This window comes from Triticum dicoccoides, chromosome 3B (assembly GCF_002162155.2).
Source record: "Triticum dicoccoides isolate Atlit2015 ecotype Zavitan chromosome 3B, WEW_v2.0, whole genome shotgun sequence".
Lineage (NCBI taxonomy): Eukaryota > Viridiplantae > Streptophyta > Magnoliopsida > Poales > Poaceae > Triticum > Triticum dicoccoides.
In genome coordinates, this window is record NC_041385.1 from 578,169,697 (window position 1) to 578,189,821 (window position 20,125).

At 43.5% G+C, this 20,125-nt stretch overlaps 2 protein-coding genes across 2 annotated transcripts; both read left to right on the plus strand.

Annotated features, from left to right (window-relative positions):
- Positions 1-856: 856 nt before the first annotated feature.
- Positions 857-8,188, plus strand: LOC119277196 (vacuole membrane protein KMS1-like). Its single transcript, XM_037558439.1, has 8 exons — positions 857-1,211; positions 2,459-2,670; positions 2,778-2,856; positions 3,705-4,007; positions 6,053-6,210; positions 6,434-6,550; positions 7,272-7,454; positions 7,538-8,188. The coding sequence occupies exons 1-8, from the start codon at positions 1,142-1,144 to the stop codon at positions 7,715-7,717; spliced, it is 1,302 nt and encodes a 433-aa protein (XP_037414336.1). The 5' UTR covers positions 857-1,141; the 3' UTR covers positions 7,718-8,188.
- Positions 8,189-9,155: 967 nt separating this feature from the next.
- Positions 9,156-19,594, plus strand: LOC119277197 (insulin-degrading enzyme-like 1, peroxisomal). Its single transcript, XM_037558440.1, has 26 exons — positions 9,156-9,399; positions 9,515-9,590; positions 10,953-11,020; positions 11,953-12,044; positions 12,171-12,244; positions 12,399-12,442; positions 12,746-12,797; positions 13,088-13,207; positions 13,276-13,388; positions 13,483-13,645; positions 13,775-13,867; positions 13,973-14,058; positions 14,332-14,418; positions 14,558-14,661; positions 15,020-15,122; positions 15,209-15,304; positions 15,449-15,638; positions 15,766-15,827; positions 15,971-16,075; positions 16,683-16,884; positions 17,017-17,225; positions 18,199-18,323; positions 18,401-18,452; positions 18,533-18,619; positions 18,821-18,943; positions 19,148-19,594. Exons 1-26 carry the CDS (start codon positions 9,277-9,279, stop codon positions 19,400-19,402), a joined length of 2,904 nt encoding a protein of 967 aa, XP_037414337.1. The 5' UTR covers positions 9,156-9,276; the 3' UTR covers positions 19,403-19,594.
- The last annotated feature ends 531 nt before the right edge of the window (positions 19,595-20,125 follow it).

The following is a 20,125-nucleotide window of genomic DNA, read 5'->3' on the forward strand; positions in this document are numbered from 1 at the left end:
GCGCCGGCCTCGGGCCAGAGCTGCTCGATCTTGAGGACCGACTTCTCCGACTCGGCCAATTCCTAGGACGTGTGCGGAGCTCGCCGACGGCGCTCTCCACTGTTGCCTGCACGATGACGCTGGTCGGGTGGCCAGTGGTGTCCGGGGACGGCGAGTTGATCTTGAACGTAGGCGCTGGGCTTTCCATCCTCACTAGCGGCGGTTCGGGGACGACGAGTTGTTCCGGGTTCTGCTCTCGCTAGCAGCGATGAGGCGCTTGATGTGCGGGCAACTCCACGGACGGGCGCGAACCTGCGGATGATAAGGCGAGAGAAGGGACGCTGCACGATTGGATCGAGGCTAGGATCGAACAGACGTGGACGCGTTCGGTAGTTTTAGCAATATGGTGTGGTGTGTGAGTTTTGCAATCTGCCACACGGTTGCCATACACATATTTCGTTTTTATAATTTACATTGCGAGTTATGCCTGCTTTCGACTTTTCAGGCATATCGGCCCCCTAGTTGCTGGTCACGCTCCGCCACTGCCAACATGGGAGATCGGGATAAGAGCATCTTCCCTGTATTCTATTCCGGAGCCGCCATTTTCCCAGCAGTGCGCCATGCCTTGGAACGCCTTGCAAGCAACGACAAGCAGCAAGGCTCGGGGCTCCCACCTCCCGTGCACGTCTCCCTCCCGCTCACACCCCACTCCCGTCTCCCGGCGCGCCACCCGCCGCACCCACTCGCACCGCCCCCCTCGCCGCAAACCGCCACTGACGCCCGGGCCCTCCGTATGAGACAAACCACTGGGCCCCGCGCGCAGCGCCAGCTTTTTCCCAGCTAAAGGGCGAGTCCAGATTTTCGTTCGCAGCGCCCGAGCCCGGCACCCGCAGGCCGCAGCAACGGAAACAACGGCCCTGGGGGAGAGAACCGGCCGGAGAAATATAAAAAAACAGGCCACGCGACGGGAGCCACCACGCCATTACTTCGGCGCCCCGCCCTCCTCCAACCGCCACCTCCCTCCCCCGATCTCGCCGCGCGATCTCCGACCGCCCGCCGAGCCCCCGCGGGAGGAGCTTCGAGCCCGCGCCCCGGGCGTCCCATGGTGGGTCCGGCACATCGGGGCCGCTAGATCTAGGGTTTCCGCGCCGCGGCGGGGGCGATGGGGCGCCGGAAGGCCACGGCGGGGCCGGCTCGGGGCTCCTCGAGGGCTGGCGACGGCGTAATCTCCGGTGAGATCCGCGCCTCTGTTTTCTCTCTCTCTGTGCGTCGTGGTGCCAATGCGTCACCATTCTTTTGGATCGAAGCTAGCTGCCACCGGCCGCAATCGTAGTTGGATTTGGTATGGGGCTGTAGCTGTCTAGCTGAGCTGGGGCGGGGATGCCCGCGGAGGGCAAGTGCTGGACGTCAGCTATTTGTCAGTGCTAGCGTGGTGATGTCATTTATTAGTATGATGCCAATTTGCTCGGATGTAAAGGTGGCCTGCGCACCGTCACATAGCGTGTACATGGTACATCATGATTTTGCTTTATCAGCGTTTGCGAACGCAGAGTTTCAGCATGAACCTGCACATTATATGTGCACATGCGCCATAGCTGCATATATTTGAGTAATGAGGTAGAAGTGTTAAATGAATCACACTCGCCTTTTATGGAAAGTTAGTATATATGCTCTGATTGGATGTCTGTTTCCTTCAGTACTTGATACATCAAGTTTGTATCTGAGGCGAAGCATTAATTTAGGATCATGGGAAGGGGAGTCGGTGATTTACAGGCGGCTGGCAGCCCACCTAGGCACTAGGAGCCACCCTCTCGCATTGCCGCCTAGGTACCTGTGGCCTTAGCTCACATACGTGCTAAGCGGGGTACCATGCAGCATCATTTCACTTGTGATAAAACCTGGTTGCACTGCAAATGATATTGCTTGTTACAACTCAAACCAATGTGTTCATAATTTGACAACCATTTTGTGGATTCTTCAATTCAGTGATTTCTAGCAGCGAATGCTGGATATCTAAGTTGGTTCTGAATTCCATACCATTAACTTTTTCGAACCTGGCTGCATTGCAAATACTCAAACCAGAGAAAAGCTAATCAAGCCTTCCAATTTACTATTTGGTTGCATGTGACTACTATGTCATGTTAAAGAGCTTTGCCATGTCTACTTCTCAACTGCTGTGCCTGTATCGTTCCTCCTTACATAGCAAATCAACTTGTAGAGATAAAATAAAGTTTACATTCCATTTATCTAATGACTGGCTAGACAAATAATTTTCTGTCTGGTTAATGAAAAACCCGTTTACATTCCATTTATCTTCTTTGTTGACTCAAAATCTGCCAGCTTAGTATCTTCTGCCTGATACATGTTGCTTTAGTTAGATCTGTCGTAGTAACACAGCTTCTTAAAGTTGGGTATTGTATTTAACAAATTTGAAGTTGACATACTGTGTTTTGTATCCTAACTTTTTATTTATTTTCAGAAATCCGGGAGAAACATAAATTGGAATTGGAGAATTTGACACTAACAAAGCACCCATTCAGGACATTGCACTTCTTCAATTTAGCTATGTTGCAATACTTGAAAAGATCAGTAGCATATATCCTGAGTAAAAGAGCTTTGTTTGTTCTCCTAATTGTTATGGTGGTAATTCCTGGAGTTGCACTTCTGGTTACTGATGGTCTGCACAAAAAGGTGTGGGCAACTTTACTACATTTGTGGAGTATACTGACATAATAACAGTAATAGTGCATTTTGTAAACTACACGAGTGCTAACGTTTGTTTTCTGGTTTCTATGCAGCATGTGCAGGAGTTCCTTAATTATGCTAGATTTGTGTTGTGGTGGGTTTCATTAGGTGTGGCCTCTTCAATCGGACTAGGTAAGTGTCATTGACTTCTCTCAAGATTATGTAGTGTGGTCACATATAATAAAGGAAGCGCAAATGAATAATGTGTTAACATAGTTAATTTATCCTTTCTGTCCTGCAAATACTTTACCTTTTATAGCTAAACAGTTAAACCATACTGTCTGGTGGCTGAAGCATCTAGTGAACATGAACCAGCTCGCTAGAAACTAATTTTAAAAGTTGCCACATCCTTTATTTTAGTTATAATGTCATTAGTTATTTCTGTGTTAGTAAAAAGTAAATATCAGCAGCAAAATTTTAATATATTGGCCTTATATGACCTTGAGAATAAAAGGCTAAAGGTCATACTTCGCGAAAATTGGAGAGGAGAGCAAGAGTTGTATGGTAGAAGTTAGAAGTTGTGACATTTTAGGGTGTTGGGTTTAAGTTTTTGCAGTGACTGTGTGTGGCACTAAGACATCTTGGAGGTTGACTACCTCATGATGTATCATTAATATCGCGCTCTTTTGCGCCCAAAGGACACTGCTACCATATTCATGTTTGTAGCAGAATATGTGGATATTTGGAATTGTCAGATGGTTTTGAGACATTATTTAGGCAAACTGTGAGAACAATATTTGGTCATCTTAGAGACTCAGGCATGATAAAGCCTATACCAACTTTAGTTAGTTTTGTATACTTTCTTAATTAGCAGTTGTCTTGTGCTGTACATGATAGATTCCCCTTTATCATTTGCCAAGACATGTAACAATGAGTGCTGCCAAGTGTTAAATTTGGAAAATATAACTTTGAAGTTTATTTGTTTGCCTGGAGCAAGGAGTTCGTTTTTGAAAATTGATCGATTAGTATTTGAAATGCAGGTTCAGGTTTGCATACGTTTGTGCTGTATCTTGGGCCCCACATTGCTCTCTTCACTATTAAGGCTGTTCAATGTGGCCGTGTTGATTTGAAGACTGCTCCATATGATACCATACTGCTTAAACAGGCGCCATCATGGCTTGACAAGAAGTGTTCGGAATTTGGATCTCCCATGTATCCTTCATCAGATCATTCAGTGATGATCCCAGTCTTTGATTTACTCCCTCAGGTTCAGTTGGAAGCTGTTCTTTGGGGTATTGGGACAGCACTTGGCGAGCTCCCTCCTTATTTTATATCACGAGCTGGTAATTGTGCAATGCATTTTATTCTGAAGTAATTGTGATATTCTGTTAGATACTTCAAAGCTGTACAGTATATTATTGAATCTATGTGCAGATAATAGTTCTTTCTGTATTGTTTCTTAACTGATTTCCCTTGAACACTATCTATAGCGCCTACTTTTTACTGTACTATGTAACATGTGTGTGTGCCTTCATTATTATATCCATTTAGCTTCTATCCCTTATGTAGGTACCTAAGTTCACCAGCTTCATTTTATGGAGCACTGACACATTGTAGTAGTATTTTATGGTTATTATTCATTTTCCTCTCATAAAATGATTGAAACTCTTACCAATCTAGGAACAGTACTCATTTCATTCTCAGTAATGGGATGTAATACAACTTTTGAGACTGTTATTTTGTCACTAGTCATGTTTTGTGGAACTTTGGGCCAGTTCTTTTGAGCTGCAGCTTATGCATAAGCTCCTGTGAAAATAAGCCTCAGATAAGCTCTTGTGGAAATAAGCCCATGAGAATAAGCCAACGAGTTCTTTTTAGTTCATGTCCCTCCAGCTTAATTTTGATATACCTAGTGAAAAGTCTGTAATACCCCTGGACTGTATTTTTCTGATATTCAGTTGTGCTTTAGCGTTTTGTCGCCCATATGAACATAAAATTGTTTTTTCAAACATCATGAAATGTTAGTCGAAGATCGTTTTGTCACATACAAGGTGGATCATTTTCTCACATGCAAACATCATTGTCTCGCATAGAGAGCGGCGTAACAAAAAAAAAAGGACAGCTCCATGTAGAAAAGTTGTGCTGCTGTGGAAGCTCATCAACACGAAACTATAACATTCATATATAATTAGCTTAATTGGGGAGTGATTGTTACCGACACTCATCGACACCGACTGACGCTGAAGAAACTGAACAAAACACTAGTTCAACAGGGATAAGATGAACAGGGGGTGAGTACAAAAGCTCAATCTGCATCTGGTGGACTCCTAACGATAACACACGCTCCCAGATCCTACACACACTTGGTCTACTGGGTGTTCGCACCCAGGTACATTAGCAACACAATACCAAGAACTAGTATTGTGGCCATCAGGTTGGTGCACGCTATCAGTAGACTAGCAGCAGCCATGACTTGAGATGATCGGCCCAGAACGTGATCTGCGTGCAGATCTGCTGGCTTGTGCGCGACAAGCCTGCTGTTTGACGCGTGGTGCTGAGCGGCATTGCGGGCTGTAGCCCTTGCGATCTGGACAGCGTCGGGAGGACTGCCGGCTCTGGGAATCTTGATCGGCGTCCCCTGACGAGAGGACGAGCGACTGCGGACTGCTGGACAGAGGGGTGGCGTGGTGGGGCAGAGCAGAGGGAGGCGGGGGAGGAACGCGTCTACCCAGCACCAACAGGATCGATGTCGTCGTCGGCTCGTCGACGGAGTAGGGCGGCGTCGGGAGGCGTGGGCGGCGGTGACGGGGAAACCCTATTTCACAGGAGGGGCGAGAGGATCGTTTGGGTTGATACGTGGGGGATAAGGTGGCATTTCCTTTGTAATTGTGTGCAAGCGGGAGAGCAAGGGGATATACCGGTTTGTTTTTAAGTGACCGCTCACGGGAAGCTGACCACCCTTCAGGTTTTTTCCATTGTGAAGGAGAGGGCTGTGGAAATAAATTAAGCTCTATGCCCCAAAGCGAGCTATTTTGAGTTTTTGCCTTAAGACAATAAGCTGCTAATTGCTAAAAGCCACAAAAGAACTGGCCCTGTATTGTGGGTAAACAGTACTGGTTTCATTCTCTGTAATGGGATACAATGCAACTTCTGAGACTGTTTGTTACTATTGTGATGTCTTACAAAACTCTCTTTATTCTTGTTTGTTCTCTTTCCTTGCATGCTGGAGTTGATTATTTAAGGGCTATTTATATGGTCGAATGTTAAACTCTAGAAATTAGTTTGTAGCAAACCATAGCTTGCGCGTTCTTGAAATCTGCAACCTTCATTATCTCGAGGTTCATTTTTTAAGCTGTCCATACTGAGCAAATGATCTCTCATGTTGCAGCTCGTTTGTCAGGAAGTGAGTTAGAAGCTGTCAAGGAGCTAGATGTTGCTCCTTCGTCAGAAGATGGTCCAATAGCATGTACTGTGAATCGTACAAAACGCTGGCTCCTTTCTCATTCACAGCATCTCAACTTCTTCACTATCTTGATACTTGCTTCGGTTAGTCTTTGTCCTGTCTGAATCTTTGAGTAATGATTTCTTACGCAAAAAAGTAGTTGCAGAATTTTGCTTTGGCAGTATATTGCTCATGCAGCTCTTGCAGGCTTTGGCCCTAATTTTCTATTTGGTGCCAAAATATGCTAATTGGACATTTACACGTGTAACTAGTTCCAAGCATGGATATATAGTGCATCATGTAACTTATTTTTTTTGTGTTTACTAGGTTCCAAACCCGCTGTTTGACCTTGCTGGTATTATGTGTGGTCAATTTGGTATACCCTTCTGGGAGTTTTTCTTTGCAACTTTGATCGGGAAGGCCATCATCAAAACTCATATTCAGGTTTGTGGTATATACATTTTACTGAAAAATCCTGGCATTAATTTGTGTTTCTCTTGGTACCACATGTTTATTTTTTCTCTTGGTCTGCTGGTGATTTGGTATACCGGTCTGCTTTCAGATCCTATGAGATAATCATGTATTAACTTCATCATTTTAATATATATTTTTAGGCATACTTTATGTGATCATGTCTTTTCGGTTCTGTCCAGTTAGAACCAAAATATTGAAATCTTACAAGCTACCCCTACCCCTACAACCCATGCAAAATTGTAGTTGTGACCTACATGGCTACATTGATTATTCTGTGTGATCTCTGCAGAATATGGTGTGAATTGTATCAGAGATTTCACTCAAATACTATCTTTACTGTGATCAAATAATAATGCCATTAATGCTTGCATCAAAAGTACATGATGTACCTGCCATACCAATTGCTGTTTCTTTTTAAATTTTGATTTTTATTGTTACCTTGTTTTTTCTTTCCTCACAACAGAACAAACAAACTATGAGTGATACAATTTTGCTTCTTTTTGTGCTCCTTTTCTTCCTGAATATCAAACAAACTTAGTTGGAAAACTATCAATTTCGTACTATGTTCAACTGAGTTTCTTATCATTTTGGTTTATTGTCAGTTTGACACCTTATTTATCTGGTTGGATTGAAATGAATATTTGCAGTCTCTCTGTACTGACACATGAATTGTACCTTCTCACTTCTGCAGACACTGTTTATCATCTCGTTGTGCAACAACCAACTCTTGTATTTTATGGAGAAGGAGTTGATCTGGATATTTGAGCACATTCCTGGGTTTTCAGCGACCCTGCCATCTGTAATTGCCAAACTCCACAGTGCTAAGGAGAAGTATTTATCACCACCTGTGTCAGTCTCACATTCACAAATGGAGGTCGGTATCTTCATTTTCATGTCATTTGATTTTTAGTTTTTTCTTACCTGTTCATTGATGTTCTGTAACTGTCATTTGTACAGGATAAACAGTGGAATTTCTCTTTTGCGTTGGTCTGGAACACTGTAGTGTGGCTTGTGCTTGTGAACTTCTTCATTAAGATCGTCACATCAACAGCTCAGGATTATCGCAAAAGGCAGCAGGACATAGAGATGGAGCTCATTACTGATTCCTCGCCCCAGAATCATTCGAAAACTAACTAACAGCAAACATGGTTGTATTTGTTCAGCTGCACATTGCGAATATTCTCCTTAGTAGCCTTTGCGCCTGGCTAAGCCCTTGCGGATGATCCCAATGCTGGTAGAAGTCCCGATGCTGGTAGAAGTTGTGTTCTTCTGTACAGTGAACAGAAACATGGGCCTCTCCAACCCGCCACAAGTGATGGCTGCGACTTTTTGTCAATGCGCCTCTACTGGCAGTTCCTGGAGGAGAATCAGTCCTGTTATTTCAGGCGCCAAGTTGGATGAACTTTAGGGATTGTTTGTTTAGCACGATTTCATTACTAAGATGTATTTTACCAGTACCTTTTTTTACCTTCTTATGTTGGAAATACGGTAGCTGATAGGGCACCGAGAGTACTCAAAGGTGAAATGTTTTATTGTTACATTCAAAATGCAAATGCATGTTCACAATTGGAGCCAGCTAGATTTAATGGAGCACTTCGATTACAATTTTACTCTCGCAAATAAAGCTGCTGTTTTATTTATCAAGACTCGCAGCTGCGTTTCTACGTCACGTCGTTGTAAAACTGTGTTTCTACGTCACGTCGTTGTAAAACTGTGTCATACAATTGGTTTTACCTTGTGACTAGGTCAGGTTCAGAGATGTGTGATTCTCGTCAATCACGTCAAGCTCTTTGGCATGTAGCTTGTGATTTTCAGCAAGCGGGCGCATCTGAAGCTCAGTGAGGTGAAAATGTGAGGTGCGATTACACATCAGCAGCTAAACAGTGCTGTAACCTAGTGCCTTCGAAACCTTTTCCTTTTTTTAGTTACTCCCTCCGTTTCAAAATAGATGACCCAACTTTATACTAAAGTTAGTACGAAGTTGAGTTATTTATTTTGGAACGGAGGGAGTACCTTCGAAACCTTTTCAATTAACTAGTGTCGTCAATGCAAATTGGGGTCGTGAGAGCAGTTGTCCGTTTAATCTTGGGCGTGCTCGGTAAGTCGAATCTAGCGCCCTGCACCACAGAAGTTAGAGCACAGGCAGGGTAAATTTCTTGGACATACGGCAGCAGGAGACTCCAAGCTGAGACAAAAGCCAGACTACTCGCACGGCACGATGAATTGTCATGCCTACATACGTTTCTTCCAAATTTGTTGTTACATGCCTACACGACCCGGCTGGCGACCGCCGAGCGCCGAGGAGAACTCAGAACCGGGGAGGGACCGCCTCGCCGTCGCGAGCACGTCATTCGCCGGTAGGGAAAAGGCGTTCGTCATCTAGCACCATCGCAACCCCGCAACAGACGGAGACGTCTCCCATCCGGCCATCCCATCAAAGTGAAGTTCACCTCGGTTCAGACTTGAGACTCCTCCCGGCTCCCGCAGCCGCAAGCGAAGCCGAAGGCCGAGGCCACCCACCCCCCTGCCCTGCCCTGCCCTCCATATATTAACGGGACGGCGGCAGCGACAAAGCATAGAATACTAGCGCCCCCACTAGCTTCGAGCCTTAAGCCTCCAATCCATCCACCGCCGGAGAGAGACCGGACCCAGCGCCTCCAAGCGAGGAGGAGGAGGTTTAGGGCGAGCCGGCGCGCATGGCGGCGGCGGCGGGCAATGTGGAGTTCATCCGCGCGCGCAGCGACAAGCGGGAGTACCGCCGCCTGCTGCTCCCCAACGCGCTCGAGTGCCTCCTCATCAGCGACGCCGACACCGACAAGGTCCGCCCCGGCCCGCTCTCTCTCGCTCGCCGAAGCGGCGAATGAATGCTCGCCAGTTGGTCGACGTTTTTCCTCGCGTGATTCATCCGGCGTTGTTGTTGTTGTTTGTGCGCAGGCGGCGGCGTGTATGGAGGTCGGCGTGGGCTCGTTCAGCGACCCGGAGGGGCTCGAGGGCCTCGCGCACTTCCTCGGTGAGTCCACTCGCTTCCCTTCCCTCTCCGTCCACTCTCGTCGCCGTCGCCGGCCATCTCGCTCGCCACACCGTGGCTCCGATTCCGGTTCGTTGCGTGGGCGCTCGTGATCTAACTAACCGAAACACCGGATTCCTGGGGCGAGTACTACTACTTTACTTTCTGACCAGGTAGTAGTTGGTTGGATTGGATGGGGGCTGTTCGCTGGACCCAGCGCAGTGCTCCTGCGCAACGGCGTCGGCGTCAGATGAATCTCCTCCCCCTTTTGGGATCCGGCTGGGGTCTCCTCCAAATTTTGTCTCCATGGAATCGAGTGACGGAGGAATGCTTCCTTGGCCACTTCTCCCCCATTGGGCAGTGCCTTGCCGCTTTAGGCCTTCCTGACCGCCAATGATGGCGTCGCAGATTTGCGGCCAGGTCAATGGATGTTTTTTCCTTTTCCGATCGAAAAGTTGATTGAATGAATCGGCCCATTGATTTGGTCCAGTCAGTGTCGCCCGGCGTGTTTTCACCGTCGGATCACGCCATTGACTGACGGTTCGGACTAAAGTTCAGAGCATCCATGATTGATCTCAGTGGTGCGGGCATCGGGCCGTACATGTTCTGCCTTCGCCGGTAGCAGCAGAGTACGAGTGTACGACAGCCGGCTAGCTGAATGTCTTTCTTAAATGCTTCTCAGGTTTCCAGCCAAATTATATTTGGTGATGTCAGTACTATGTGATGGGCATAATTATGCGTTTGTTGAACGATCCAAGAGTTTCATGCGAGACACGAGTTTGGTTGGGCGGGGTCCATCGCTCCAGGATATGGGACCCTGTCGCTCTCTAGATCACTGCACATACACGTTGTTGCCTAGCAGGATGCTCTCACTCCACGAGTCCGTGTTGATATTTTGTCTGGCGTCTGCGTTCTACCCGTGGTAACAACACAGGATATTTCTACTCGATGCACGCGCAGAGCAGTACACGTGTGGGGTTCATTTCAGAAAACCCACATGAACGCAAATTGATGGAGAGAGTGGGTAATACTTGCTTCACTAGTTTAAAATAAATGTTTGACAGAGTTTAAGCACATCTAGATGTGCCATAAGTATTGCACATCTAAGTCCTATGTCATTGATCTTACGTCGAGATTCATGTGGATATTTTCTTTTCCTCTTATACTTGATTCACTCACTTAGATGTGCAATAACTAGAGCACATCTAGATGTGCCCTAGACACACCCAGTAAGTATAGAGTAGTAAACCATTTGTGTGGAGGAGACAATTAGCATGATGAATGTTGGTTGCATCAAATCAAAGTTGATTTTCTCTTTAGCAATTTTTTCTCTTTATTTATTTATTACCATGGGCTTACTTGCAGAGCATATGCTGTTTTATGCCAGCGAGAAATACCCTGGAGAACAAGATTATACAAAATATATCTCGGAGGTACCGCTTTTCATTTCATCATACGTTTGCTTGCAATTATTACTCACGCGTTAATGCCAGGTTTGTAAGAGTTTGAACCAGGTTTACCGTCCCTGCAGAGCATATACATTAGATGATTCTGGGCCAATCAGAAAATAAGTCATGAGATAGAGAACAACTGAAAGGAATATGCATCTTAGACTATGATAGGTGCCACTGTGCCAATGACTTATGGCTGATACCACATACCAGTGCTTGGCAATAAACATTGTGCAAGCAAATTTATGCTTGTACCATAGCTCACCTCCTATTCCATCGTGATGACCAAATGATACCTTCTTGCCATAAACTGTGGTTATGCCTAAGGCCCAGTTGTAACCTGTCGCACTCTCAAACCAAACACACCTAATTCTGAAGGCTGAGGGTCTGTTTGGATGGCAGCCGAGCGCTGCCATGCCAATATTTTGGCGTTGACCACCAGTCTAGGAGGGCGTTTGGATTGGTGCCAGCGCTTTCTTACCCTGCCAATTCTTTGGTCGCTAGTACACCTCCTCTTTACTTTTTGCGCCCATGCTTTGGCTTGGCAGCGGCGGCAGAATCGTACGCCAAAAAATTGGCACGCCCTTGATTTGGCAGGGCAGTCCTGGGCGCTAACCAAACAGCCCCTGAAGCTTAAGTGCATCCTCTTGCCAGTTGCCAATATGCTATGGTGTTGTGGTGCCAATACATGGCGTGATGAATGCTGTTCATAGAAGTATCACTAATATCCCAACTAGCAACAACTTTGTTGTCCTATCACAAGCTTGTAAAATGGTCTATGATTTTACTTCTGGGACCCGTCAATATGATTATTTCATACCAGCTTAAATATTCTGTTTCATGCTTGGAAGTTACATTCAGTGTACTTGGATTATATGTTTTTTGAGTATTTGGCATGTCGTGAAAAATATCAGCACGGCGGTTCTTCCAATGCCTTTACATCCTCCGAGACAACGAATTTCTATTTTGATGTTAACGCGGACAATTTCGAAGAAGCCTTAGATAGGTAACTTTCTTAGTAGTATTTTGTTCAGTTAATGCATGCACATTGAATCAGGTCGTGATTTCTGTTCTGCAAATTTGCATGATTCTTTATAAAACAATAAATAAGTAGGTGATTTGTGTTGCGCAGATTTGCCCAGTTCTTCATTAAGCCACTGATGTCGCAGGATGCTGTTCTTAGAGAGATCAAGGCTGTTGATTCTGGTGAGCAGTTGCTTTATACATTCTAGTGCTATTTGCATCTAACATAACTTTTAGCTTATCACAATTACTTTATGTTTACGTTTTATTTGGATTTTGGAGTAGTAAGAACTAAGAAACACATTGTGGATAATGTTATATTTCACTGTTCTCACAGAACACAAGAAAAATCTGTTGTCAGATGGCTGGAGAATGCATCAGGTACTTCAGAGTCTCAACCTTCTTAGTTAGATACATGTGATATCCTTTCGTGCAATAATGTCATATCTGCATCAGAAACTGAAATTGCTGAAGTAAAGGCGTTATGAATATTTGTTCTTTCCATACAATCATATTTGGCATGATATAAGCCCGGCTTACACTGACTTACTCAGAATGCCAGTTTTCTTTCAAATTAACCATATTTGGCATGATCTTAGCCTGATTTATCATCATCCTGTATATCCCGTTAGCCCTGCTGCACTGTTAGTCTGTTACTTCATTTTAGAGTATTTTTTTTCACAGCTTCAAAAGCATCTGGCCTCAAAGGATCATCCTTACCATAAATTCAGTACGGGTAAGCAATTGTTGGTATTCAGACATTGCTAATACTCATCCAGCTAATTATGGTTGTTGTTTTGTATTACTGTATAAGTGAGTATGCAAATCAATTTGACGTCCGAGTATTCCTGTGTTCCAACCCTTAATATGTTTCTACCAGATTCAGAGATCACACTTTTTTAATTCACATACAAATGCTAACAAAAATCATGTATATTTTTTTCAAAATCTTGTTGTGCATGCCTAATATACAATCTCCTTCCGGAATTTGCATCTTATTTGAAATTATGTTATTTAATGCATCAGGAAGTTGGGAAACACTGGAAACTAAACCAAAAGAGAGGGGTTTGGATATCAGGCTTGAGCTTCTCAAGTTTTACGAGAATTATTCAGCAAATCTTATGCATCTTGTTGTTTATGGAAAAGGTAAGTAGTAAAGGTTCATCAATTTTGGCATACTTGAACTTATTTGTTACTGATAAAATGATTTGTAGAGAGTCTCGATTGCATTCAAAGCTTAGTTGAAAGCCTGTTTAGTCACGTCAAGAACACAGACCAGATAAGCTTCAAATGTCCAAGTCAGCCCCTTTCAGCAGAACATTTACAGGTAACTTGAAACAACACCAGTCACACTAAAAGTAAATACAGGAATGGCAATGGATATGTAATTTCGCATACTTTCTTCTGTCCTTGTCACACAGCTTCTTGTCAAAGCAATCCCAATAATAGAAGGCAACTACCTAAAAATATCATGGCCAGTTACACCTAACATCCAGTTCTACAAAGAAGGTCCTTGCCGTTATCTCAGTCATCTTATTGGGCATGAAGGCGAGGGATCCATCTTCCACATTATAAAGGAATTAGGCAAGTTAACTTCAGCAGTATATTGTTGTAAATATTCTTTTGCCAGCTTATGTACTCAAACACTGGTCATTCTTTTGTTTCTTTTGTCAACTTGTGTGACCTGCGACAGTTCTATTTTGACTACATCAGGATGGGCCATGGATTTGGTGGCTGGTGCCGGCAGTGACAGCAATGAATACTCTTTTTTCTCAGTAGGCATGAGGCTCACTGATGCTGGTCATGGTAAGATCTCATCTTCATTATGCTCTCTTATAACTTTTTTTTTAAGTTTTAAGCACACCTTGATAGTACAATTTAGTAAGCTATGTGCATATCCAACGATTTCAGACCACATGGAGGATATTATTGGGTTGGTCTTCAAATACCTCCACCTATTAAAAGAAGATGGAATCCATGAATGGATATTTGATGAGGTAACTGACAGACACATCGTTTAATCATGTATGTAGTTATTTGATGATTTATGCTCCTAATGCGCAGTTACTTTGAATATGAACATTGCACCCATGGACTCTGATGTGTTCTTTTAATAAAACGATCTCATTGAGTTTAAATTTTGTTACCCAAGGTTGTTTGCTGAAGCAATTCATAGTTCAAAATTTTACAACTCACAAGCAGAGTGAGGAGAAACTATGATTACATTTAATTACATAAATATACATGCTAATGTGTTCGTTGTTTTCTAGCTTGCGTCAATAAATGAAACAGAATTCCACTATCAAGACAAAGTCCATCCAATCAGCTATGTCACAGCTACTGTCTCAAGCATGCGGGTATGTTTCTGTAGAGCTCTAATTTTTCAGCTTTTACAGTTCCTTGTGATCAATAATTTGTGAACTCTGATGTATATCTCTTTGTACTTCAGTAGTATCTTTTTTCTTCTAACGGATATGCTTATGAACTGACTTGCAGTTGTTCCCACCAGAGGAATGGCTGGTTGGAGAATCATTGCCGTCAAAGTATGCGCCAAATAGAATAAATATGATACTTGATGAATTGTCACCCGAAAGAGTTAGGTAAGCATCCACCGTTCACATGACAACCTTGATTGTTCCTGCTTCTATATGCATATTCTGTCTGTATGCCAACATATGAATGTATATGCAGAAGTCTGCCATTGCTTAATTAGTACAACCTCTGTAACTTAATATACTGCAAAAACGTCTTACATTAAGTTACAGAGGGAGGAACTGATACTGGGACTCATCAATAAAGAATTATCACTGGCCATGGCCTTACTTCATATCTTGAACTTCAATTTTACTGATATAAGCTTGTGTCAAATGATCTGCGGTTATGCACATAAACTAGCATACAATGCGAAATATCATGCCTTCATTCTTTCTTTGATGCAATACTTCTCTATGTCTGTAGAATACTCTGTGAATCTAAAAAGTTTGAAGGATCTACCAATCGTGCTGAGCCTTGGTACAATACATCATATTCTATTGAAAATGTCACTCCATACATGATAAAGGTTTGCACCCCCACCCTTACCTACACGCGCACCAGCAATATCATGTTCCAATTATTATTTTCTCATCTTATGCCTCTATGTGGCAGCAATGGATTCAAAAAGCTCCTACTGAGAAGCTTTATCTCCCAAAGCCAAACATTTTCGTTCCAAAGGATTTATCTCTTAAAGAAGTGCCAGACAAGGTAAAATTTGGAACGGCTTGTTTGTTGTGTGTTCACATTAGCACACTTTGTATGAATTATCAAAATTTATATATACTCACAAAGTATATATACTTTATCAAACATAGTATATTAATTTTGACAAAAGTAGAACTGTTTCACCAGGTTACATTTCCGACAATATTAAGGAAGACGCCACTTTCACGGCTGTGGTATAAGCCCGACATGCTGTTCTTCACTCCGAAGGTTTACATTATAATTGATTTCCACTGCCCATTGTCAAGCCACTCCCCCGAAGCAGCCGTATCTACAAGTCTCTTTGTCGATTTGTTAGTCGATTACTTGAATGCTTATGGTAAGCAACAATTCTGAAATTATCTGAATAATTGCATATTTTACCATATTGAACAGACTGTCTGGGGATTGTTCCCTCCAACTTTATGTACTAATGTACACTGACAATTAGTTTCTGCCTTTTGTAGCTTATGATGCTCAAATTGCGGGTTTATTCTATTCGATATATCTTACTTCCACTGGATTCCAGGTTTAGTTCTGTTGCTGCATTCTTTCTGTTTCCTATGAGTGTTCCGGACAGCTAAATTGCTCTTCGTGCATTACGATGTTGCTGGTTTTTACCCAGTTTTGAATTCGAACTCAAACAATACCCGATTTTTTGTTGTTTTGAAGGTGTGCGTAGGTGGTTACAATGACAAGATGAGAGTTCTGCTACATGCCATAATGAAGCAAATAGTGAACTTTGTAGTTAAACCAAACAGGTTTTCTGCCCTGAAGGTCAGATGTGGATTCTTAGTTTTCCTTGTCAACTGTCATAATTTCGCTCGGACACATTTGTATTACCTAGTGTCTTCTTCATCAACTTGTGTGGATCAACTTAAAAGGCGTTAATTTTTCTTTCACTGAACACTGTTTATCCTGTGGATTGCAACTGGTAGATGATCAAAACTGAGGTATTTCAGATTTTAAGTTGTGGACACGATATTGCTAGAACCAAATTCATAAAGGGTTCCTGAACACTCTGCATACATAATTATGATTCATTATTTTGCATCTTTTGTAACATAGTACTTCTGTGAAATTTATAGCAACCTTCTTTAAATATGAATAACAAAGGTTTTGGAGACTACATATTCATTTACACAAGCACATGAATTTAGACACTATATAGAAAATTAATAATTTCTTAAGATCCATTGCAGCAGATTTGTGGTGAGGGTGTTACAACACAGTACTTATTTTTAGTTGCAGTTATAGTACGGAATCTCACCATTGTTGATTTTTAGACTGGGAATATTATTTCCCTTCAGATTCTTAGCGGTGCTTTTTGAAGCCGTGACTTTCTTTCATGCCTACTTTTTTTACCAACATCTTGCTACTACAGGAAACTTCTGTCAAGGATTACCAAAATTTTAACTTCAGCCAACCATACTCTCAAGCTTCGTATTATCTCTCATTAATATTGGAAGAGAAAAAATGGCCTTTGGCAGAGAAACTTCAAGCTCTTTCTAAGCTTGAGTCAGATTCTCTTGCGAAGTTTGTGCCGCACTTGCTATCGAAGACGTACTTGGAATGCTATGTTCAAGGTTTGGTAAACTTCCATGTTAATACTCTACTAAATGTTACCCCGCAAAAAAAAATACTCTACTAAATGTTAAGGACAGGACTGAAATGCAATTCTGACTGTGCTTAATAATAATTAAGAACTCTTCTTGTAGGAAACATTGAGCCAGGTGAGGCTGAGTCTATTGTCCAGGAGATCGAAGATACTATATTTAATACCCCCAATTCTGTATTCAAACCCATGTCTCCATCACAATACCTGGTCAAGAGGGTTATCATGCTTGAAAAAGAGATAAAATGTTGCTACCAAATTGAGGGATTAAATCAGAAGAATGAGAATTCATCGGTTGTCCAATATATTCAGGTATAGGCTTCTTCTAAACTTAAGCAGTTCATGTTATCGAAGACGATTACTCGTTGGTGATCAGTACCTTCTGATATTTGTAGCCAAACTAATGGCTAGTCATCAATTGGTGAGCCTGTTCCCAGATAATTACTGGTTATGATCAATCCAGTAGTAGTTTTTTTTTTAGGTAAAAACCCAGTAGTAGTTGGAACAATGTGGAGGGGACTATGGCTGCTCACCACTCAATTGCGGCAACTCAAAACAATTGGAGAGTGCTACTTTTCCCTACTTGAACATTGTTCTGAAATGTTTTCTTACATGCAAAATATAACGCCAAGAACTCCAAATTAAACATAATAAAAGTGGCCAAGAATAGTGCAAAACTAATCAAATATATAACTAATAACTGGCTCCTGGTCGGCTCACGAAGTATATTCCATGTCGGGGCATGACCGCATACTCAGTTGCACTACATGATTGAAACATCTCAGCCTTGAGTCACTAACCCGAGGCATGACTTGAACATGCATAAGAGGCATGTTCATAGGTGACAGATAATTAGTGCTACATTATTTTTGACCTGTCTGTGAGGAGAGCAATGGCATGCTTGAACCACTAAGTGAGGCCCTGCTGATTCAATAACATGTCGAATCGATAAAATACAGTGATGCGACTGAGTGTGACATGACGAGGTATATAAAACATGGTGACGGTTTTGCTCTGTTAACTTCCTTTAAGAAATATTTTTCTACAGGGAGTTTTTATTTCTTTTTTGAAAAGAGGAGGCCCCGGTCTTTGCATCACCATGATGCACACAGCCAAATTTGTTAGAAGTGGTTCAAGTAGTTCAAAGTACTAAAATACAAAGTGAGAATTGTTCTACAGGGAGTTGCGTAATATCCTAAGAAGTAGAAGAACTGTCTCATGTCAAATGCGTTCTATAACAAGCAGCATGCCAGGTTACTAATATAAGCGTATTCAATGTATCCAGGTCCATCAGGACGACGCCCTCTCAAATATCAAACTCGAGTTGTTCTCTCTAATTTCTAGTCAGCCTGCTTTCAACCAGCTGCGGACTGTTGAGCAACTTGGGTATATAACATATCTTTCTCTGAGGTACGTCCTTTCAAGAGAAACATACACATTTTGTTTGCACTGTTCATTTATAATCCCAACTTACTTTGATCCCTCAGATCTGATCGTGGAGTCTGGGCACTCGAGGTTGTTATTCAATCCACAGTGAAGGTACATGTTGAAAGATTGAGTAACAAATATGACATACTTTTTTGCCACTTTCTCCTACTGACCTTTTTACGGAATCCTAGGATCCTTCATATCTTGATTCTAGAATTGATGAATTCTTTAAGACATTCGAAAGCAAAATCCATGAACTGTCCGACAAGGATTTCAAGGTTAGTGGCTTCAGTTGGCTTCAGAACTAATTGATGTACCATGCCAAATTGCGCATCTCTTTCATAAGTACCCAATTACTCATGATATGATCTGTTCCACATATTGGACTACATTAGCCCATTAGTGTCTTCTTTGTCAAAAGACAAAAGGTTTTGGCATTAACGAAGCATTTTGACATTGCCGTGTTTTGCTTATGGCAGAGAAATGTCAAATCACTTATTGATTCGAAACTGGAGAAATTTAAAAACTTGTGGGAGGAATCTGGCTTCTACTGGGGAGAGATTGAAGCCGGAACTCTCAAGTTTGATAGGGTCGAGTCCGAGGTAAGTGCTTTTGTTCGGGCAACAATACACGCTGTGATATATGAGAGAAAACTGCATGAAACAAAAAGCAAGCCGGAAAAGTGGGCCAAAACTAGTGCAATTTTCAAAAGTTCTGTTTCGAGAAAACACATCACTCTTTTTACCACAGGAAAAAAGGCTGTGTCCTGGATCCGCAAGATATATGACCTCGAAAACCGTTTGCAGGTTGCTCTCCTAAGAGAGCTCAAGAAAGAAGAATTCATCGAATACTTTGATGAGTACATAAAGGTGGACGCCCCTCAAAGGAGGACAGTAAGCGTGCAGGTCTTCAGCGGCAACCATTCGGCAGAGTTCAAGAAGGCGATCGCCGAGGCTGATCCGCCCAAAACTTGCCGGATTACCGACATATTCGGCTTCAAGCGATCACGGCCTCTGCACCGCTCGCTGAAGGGAGGTCCAGGCCTGATCACAATGGACTGACATACTACATGTTCTTTGTTTGCTGTAGTGTAGTACATAGTCTGTCACCACACGCATGAACCCAATTTTGATTGATTTCTCGATGGCCACACACGATTGCACAATGCTATTCTGCATGTATGGAGTAACCATGTGATGCTATTTTCAGAACAAATGTACCAGCTTATAGAAATTAAACATGCATTGCTACTTTGTCTGCATCTACTTCTTCTGACAAGTATGTACATTCACATGAGCTGACGATCACAGCGGGGCGGACAAGATGGCGCCATGGGCCGAGAACACGTACACATTGCGGGCGGCACGTGCCCGGCGTAGGTGTCACCACCCTCGCACGCGTCACCGGCCGCCTCGGCTACGGCACGGCCCCGATCGCCGCCGCCCTCCCGCGGCCGCTGCCCCACGCGTAGCTGGCGCGGTGCCAGCGGCACCGGAACGAGCCCCGGTGCGCCGTGGGCGAGCACACGCAGTAGTGGTGCTGGTGCGCCTGTCGCTGCGGCGAAGGCGTGGGCGTGGGCGCGATGACCCGCGCCGGCCGCGGCCGCCGCCTGGCCGCGCAGCCCGGCGGCAGAGGCGGCAGCCCCGGGTGGCACATGCTCTGGACAAGGCCTGGCGACCCGCTAAAGCTGCAGAGAGGGCTCTGTCCACCCGGCCACACGCATAAAAGGGCGACGGAATGGAATCGGGTTCTGGTGTTTCCCGGGATGTGCCGGCGGTGGAGAA